Source organism: Oncorhynchus mykiss, chromosome 30 (genome assembly GCF_057628025.1).
Source record: "Oncorhynchus mykiss isolate SJ-2025 chromosome 30, ASM5762802v1, whole genome shotgun sequence".
Lineage (NCBI taxonomy): Eukaryota > Metazoa > Chordata > Actinopteri > Salmoniformes > Salmonidae > Oncorhynchus > Oncorhynchus mykiss.
The window spans coordinates 5,290,001-5,296,571 of NC_143051.1; the positions used below are offsets into that span (position 1 = coordinate 5,290,001).

Below are 6,571 nucleotides of genomic sequence, written 5' to 3' on the forward strand. Positions count from 1 at the left end.
TATTTATCTATCTGTATATCTATCTAGCTATGTATTATATTTATCTATCTGTATATCTATCTAGCTATATATTATATTTATCTATCTGTATATCTATCTAGCTATATATTATATTTATCTATCTGTATATCTATCTATCTATATATTATATTTATCTATCTGTATATCTATCTAGCTATATATTATATTTATCTATCTGTATATCTATCTAGCCATATATTATATTTATCTATCTGTATATCTATCTATCTATATATTATATTTATCTATCTGTATATCTATCTAGCTATATATTATAGTTATCTATCTGTATATCTATCTAGCTTGTAACGTATAATAAAGGAGATGGATCATTTGATTGAGACCACACTAGGCACACTTGATATTGTGCGCTCAGCAGATAATCAGGGATGAGGGGCAGCACAGGGCACACATCGAGATACTATAATAAAGACATCGTTCTCTAAACCCTGAGCAATATGACATTTAATTGATTACAAATTACATGATCCTCCCCAGGACTCAATAGAAAAATATATACTAACCCCCCCCCCCCCCCCCCCCTGACCGAAATTGAAAAAGCATGACCCTCCCCCATTTTTCTCTGGGTAACTGTTGTGTAAATTTCCCATCTCTCCCTAACTTGATTTACTTTGACTTTAAACCCTTTCATTTGCTCAGGTTCTGTGTTGAATTGTTTTTGTTGTTGTTGTTGTTGTTGAGCCTTTAGCCTTTAGCATTTAGCCTCCCCATCAGCGTAACTGGTTGTTGCTACTGGTTTTCTCTAGGTGCACACCCAGGGCCAGTGGGCCTACAGAGAAGACTATGTCCAGGATGGTTACGCTACAGACCCCCACCAGATCCCCCCGCTGCCCCCGCGGGCCCACTCCCCCCTGCCCCTCGCTGCAGACCGTGGTGGCTGGATAGGCACACCCCAGCCCTCACTGGAGGGGGGTCTCCGTAGTCTACCTGATTCCGGTCGCGCCTCGCCCTGTCTGAGAGACGGAGAGTTCTTCCTACGCCTCCTTCAGACAGAGGTGGAGAGGATGGAGGGATGGTGTCAGAACATGGAAAGAGAGGCGGAGGAGAACGAGCTGCCGGAGGAGGGTGAGGAAAGGGGGAGGAAAGGGGGAGAGGGGGTGGGAGGCAGGGTGGAAGAGGGGTGAGATGTTGGATGAGTGGTGGGGGGGTTGTCAGAAAGAGTAGGAAGTAAGTTATAGGAAACATGGACTGGTTTGAGCCTTAGCTCACAAGTTTCACACGTTTGACTCTCTACTTCCTGTGTCCTGACTTCCCCCGTCTTTCTGTTGCCTTACATCCTGTTTCCTGTGTGTTTCCTGTCCAGTTCTGGAGCTGATCCGTAATGCGGTGGGCAGTGCCCAGATGCTCATGACCCAGAAGGTCCAGCAGTTCTTCCGTCTGTGCCAGCAAAGCGTGGTGAGTGGTTGTTACTGTGTGTGTGTGTGTGTGTGTGTGTGTGTGTGTGTGTGTGTGTGTGGTTTCACTATCCTTGTGGGACAAAACATTTTTTGACAATGTGGGGACATTTCACCGGTCTCCTCAAGGAAAAAGGCTATTTTAGGTTTGGGGTTAGAGGTTACAGGTTAGGATTAGAGGTTAGGATTACCGGTTAGGGTTGGATTAGAGGTTAGGGTTAGGATTAGAGGTTAGGATTACCGGTTAGGGTTAGGATTAGAGGTTAGGGTTAGGATTAGAGGTTAGGGTTAGGATTAGAGGTTAGGGTTAGGATTAGAGGTTAGGGTTAGGATTAGAGGTTTGGATTACCGGTTAGGTTAGGATTAGAGGTTAGGATTAGAGGTTAGGATTAGAGGTTAGGTTTAGGGTTAGGGTTAGAGGTTAGGATTAGAGGTTAGGGTTAGGATTAGAGGTTAGGATTAGGATTAGAGGTTAGGATTAGAGGTTAGGGTTAGAGGTTAGGGTTAGGATTAGCGGTTAGGGTTAGGATTAGAGGTTAGGATTACCGGTTAGGGTTGGATTAGAGGTTAGGGTTAGGATTAGAGGTTAGGATTACCGGTTAGAGTTAGGATTAGAGGTTAGGGTTAGGATTAGAGGTTAGGGTTAGGATTAGAGGTTAGGGTTAGGATTAGAGGTTAGGGTTAGGATTAGAGGTTAGGATTACCGGTTAGGGTTAGGATTAGAGGTTAGGATTAGAGGTTAGGATTAGAGGTTAGGTTTAGGGTTAGGGTTAGAGGTTAGGATTAGAGGTTAGGGTTAGGATTAGAGGTTAGGATTAGGATTAGAGGTTAGGATTAGAGGTTAGGGTTAGAGGTTAGGGTTAGGATTAGCGGTTAGGGTTAGGATTACCGGTTAGGGTTAGGATTAGAGGTTAGGGTTAGAGGTTAGGGTTAGAGGTTAGGGTTAGGATTAGCGGTTAGGGTTAGGATTAGAGGTTAGGGTTAGAGGTTAGGATTAGCGGTTAGGGTTAGGATTAGAGGTTAGGATTAGAGGTTAGGATTACCGGTTAGGGTTAGGATTAGAGGTTAGGATTAGAGGTTAGGGTTAGGATTAGAGGTTAGGGTTAGGATTAGAGGTTAGGGTTAGGATTACCGGTTAGGGTTAGGATTAGAGGTTAGGGTTAGGATTAGAGGTTAGAATTACCGGTTAGGGTTAGGATTAGAGGTTAGGATTAGGATTAGAGGTTAGTGTTAGGGATTAGCGGTTAGGATTACGGGTTAGGGTTAGGATTAGAGGTTAGGATTAGAGGTTAGGATTAGAGGTTAGGTTTAGGGTTAGGATTAGAGGTTAGGATTAGATGTTAGGGTTAGGATTAGAGGTTAGGATTAGGATTAGAGGTTAGGATTAGGATTAGAGGTTAGGGTTAGGTTCAGGGATAGGATTAGAAGCTAGGTTTCGATTTAGGTTTAGGGTTAAGGTTAAGGTTAGGGTTTGGTTAACGGTTAGGGAAAATAGGATTTTGAATGGGAATACATTTTTGGTCCCCACAAGGATAGTAAAACAAAGGTGTGTGTGTTTATTTGTGTTCTCTTCTATCTTTTGTCAACCAATATGAATGAGCCCTGGCTACAGTATGGGCATATCTACAAATATGAGTGAGTCCTAGCTATGGGGATAATGTAACTACAAATATGAGTGAGTCCTAGCTATAGGGATAATGTAACTACAAATATGAGTGAGTCCTAGCTATAGGGATAATGTAACTACAAATATGAGTGAGTCCTAGCTATGGGGATAATGTAACTACAAATATGAATGAGTCCTAGCTATGGGGATAATGTAACTACAAATATGAGTGAGTCCTACCTATGGGGATAATGTATCTACCAATATGAGTGAGTCCTACCTATGGGGATAATGTATCTACCAATATGAGTGAGTCCTACCTATGGGGATAATGTATCTACCAATATGAATAAACCCTAGCTATGGAGATTTATTCTACAGTTTTCTCGTAATCGGTTCTCATGATCCCTACCCCCACAAATGTATTCTTTGCCCCTCCACCCCTCACCCCTCCAGGACCCGTCGGCGTACCCTCAGCCCACCTCTCAGGACCTGTCCGGGCTCTGGGACCTGCTCCAGCTCAACGTGGAAGACGTCAAGGGCAAGTTCCAGCACCTCCAGAGGCTCAAGGACTCCGGCTGGAGGCTTCCCCCAGACAAGAAAGTGAGAGCCGGGATCTGCTTTGCCCTGTTGCCCCCTGACCCTGGGTCATTCCCCAGAGCCAAGATGGCAGTGTGTCGGAGAGTGGCACAGATGGTTCTGCTGCCTCCAAGCCCTGGCTGTGAAACTACACAACATCAAGGGGGGGGGGGGGGCGTTAAGCTTTTAAAGTTTCGTGTTATTTCTGATTGCCAAAAAATTAGCTGAGCCCATCTTAACTAAAATGACTGAGTGCTGTTTCAAAGCTTTATGACAATATTGTTGATATATTGTTTTGGAAAAGACAGGAAGAACAAAACTCACAGTAGCAACTGGCAACTATTAACAAGTGTTAACAATTCCTACCTCCTTTCCTTCCTCTCTTCTTTCACTTACTGATCCATATTGGTGTTTTTATTTTTGGTGGGGAATATTCTGCACTCCTTTCTGCTACGTCTACTCTCCGTTTGTATTGTTTCATGGTCGTCTTTATTATGTTGGTTTTGTATTTCACATCACATTATACATCTGTCCCCCCCTCCACTACAATCTTCTATTTGCCCTTCACCCTCCTCTCATGTTCTACCTTAAACCTTCTCTCATTCTCCCATGATCCTGCTCATCCTTCCATAATGTCCACCACATCCCACTGACTCTATCATCCTTCCATTTTGCCCACCACATCCCACTGACTCTATCATCCTTCCATAATGTCCACCACATCCCACTGACTCTATCATCCTTCCATAATGTCCACCACATCCCACTGACTCTATCATCCTTCCATAATGTCCACCACATCCCACTGACTCTATCATCCAACTTTACCAACCACACAATCCCTCCTCCCGTCACCCCCCCTTACCCCTCCTCCCCTCATCCCTCCTCCCGTCACCCCCCCCTTACCCCTCCTCCCCTCATCCCTCCTCCCGTCACCCCTCCACTTACCCCTCCTCCCCTCACCCCTCATCCCCCCCATTACCCCCCTTCCCCCTCATCCCTCCTCCCCTCATCCCCCCCATTACCCCATATCCCTCCTCCCCTCACCCCCCCTTCCCCACATCCCTCCTCCCACATCCCTCCTCCCCTCACCCCCCTCCCCTCATCCCCCCCATTATCCCCCTTCCCCACATCCCTCCTCCCCTCATCCCCCCATTACCCCATTACTCCTCCTCCCCTCATCCCCCCTCCCCTCACCCGCCCATTACCCCCCTTCCCCTCATCCCTCCTCCCGTCACCCCCCCCCCCCTTCCCCACATCCCTCCTCCCACATCCCTCCTCCCCTCACCCCCCTCCCCTCATCCCCCCCCATTATCCCCCTTCCCCACATCCCTCCTCCCACATCCCTCCTCCCGTCATTCCCCTCAGGATGACAAGAAGCTTCCTCCCCCACTACCAAAGAAGCCAGCTGGGGGGGTGAGCGGCAGTCTCCGTGCCGACAGCGTCAGCGACCTCTCAGTGGAACGAGGGGTAGGAGGAGGCGGAGGGGTGCTGGTGATGCCCCGTAGCGGGGGTGTGGGACGGGCCGTGCCTGTCCGGGAGAAGTCCTTAGACCTGGGGGACAGACAGAGGACGGAAGCACGCAGGAGACTGCTCCAGACCAAGAGGTCCTCTTCCTTCAGACAGAACTCAGCCACGGAGAGCGCCGACAGCATCGAGATCTACATCCCAGAGGCTCAGACCCGGCTCTGAACATGGAGATACAGCCCTTTATCCCAGTGAACAGAACCGACTCTGAACATGGGTGGAGATTTACATCCCGAGGCTCAGACACTGAACATGGACATATAAGGAGACCCGTATCAGACTTCTATCCTAACCTACAAGAACTTGAGATCTACAGATCTGACTCTGAACACTGGGACCGTTCTAAACGTGGCCCTATAACCTCCTATCGGACCACTAGACTACCCTAGATCAACAGCAACCCTCCCAAGTCCCATACACTGAACCCCCTCAATAACGATGTTGACCAGGGGTGGGCAACTCCAGTCCTCCAGGACACGGTTGGTTTCACACTTTTTCCCCTTCCCTAGAAAACACAGCTGATTAATCAAATGTCATTCTAAACCGAAGATCATGATTCGGTGATTATTGAAGTCAGGTTTGTTAGCTGGGGCAAAACTGTGACACCAATCAGACACACCCGAGGATTGGAATTACTCACCCCTGATATAGAGCCATACCAAATGTCTCATCCCTTCAGTTCTGACCTGCATCTCTCTGCGTATACTGACTCTCTCTCTCAAGCCTTTACTGCTGGGGATGCTGGGTCCCATCATCATGCCATTCCAGGACATGGCAAGACAGAAGGAGTGAACACGAGGCGACAGCGGCCATTTTGTGGAATCTGGAGCCAAAATGGAGGCTACAGGATCATAGTTGGCTCCACTCGCATTTCTCCTCATCTTTTTTTGGCAGAAATAAAATGGAGAGATGGAGGGTTTTGTTTTAATTCGGGGGGCGGGGGGGGGGGGGGGGTATAGAGTTATAGAACGAAGTAGCACTCTTGTTAAGTCACTGGAATGTGTAGACAAACAGCACTTACCTGTTCACCTAGCGTAGCCTAGCTTGGTTTAGCCTAGCCTCCATCCTCACAGGAAATAAGGGCTTCCCCGGGACAAACCTCAACCACTCCTGTGGGCGAAGAGCGAACGATATCTCAAAATGGATGCTCAGCTCAACATCACACAAGGCTCTAAGGTATTCTCAACATACAACTAGCTACTGTTCAACACCATTTGGCTCGTTGGCTACATCCTCTGTAAAACTATGTTATACACACTCACCCAACCTTCAACTACGGACGGCATTCAACCTACATGCCTCCTACACAAGACCCAGTCTACACTCATTCATCTAAGACTATATTCTCTCTCCCAACTCTTTCCTCTTGGCCCGAGCATCCGTCCCTCTATCCAGCTGTCTGGGTAGTATACTAAACTGTTTG

At 47.3% G+C, this 6,571-nt stretch overlaps 1 protein-coding gene across 1 annotated transcript in view; it reads left to right on the top strand.

The window, feature by feature from the left end:
- dlgap3 (DLG associated protein 3) overlaps positions 1-5,439 on the top strand; it is a 39,035-nt gene extending 33,596 nt beyond the window's left edge. The window contains exons 9-12 of the mRNA XM_090228536.1: positions 789-1,107; positions 1,346-1,437; positions 3,499-3,645; positions 4,990-5,439. Of these exons, the coding sequence (XP_090084662.1) occupies positions 789-1,107; positions 1,346-1,437; positions 3,499-3,645; positions 4,990-5,313 (882 nt within the window). The 3' untranslated portion in view covers positions 5,314-5,439. The remainder of the gene's footprint in view (positions 1-788; positions 1,108-1,345; positions 1,438-3,498; positions 3,646-4,989) is intronic.
- The last annotated feature ends 1,132 nt before the right edge of the window (positions 5,440-6,571 follow it).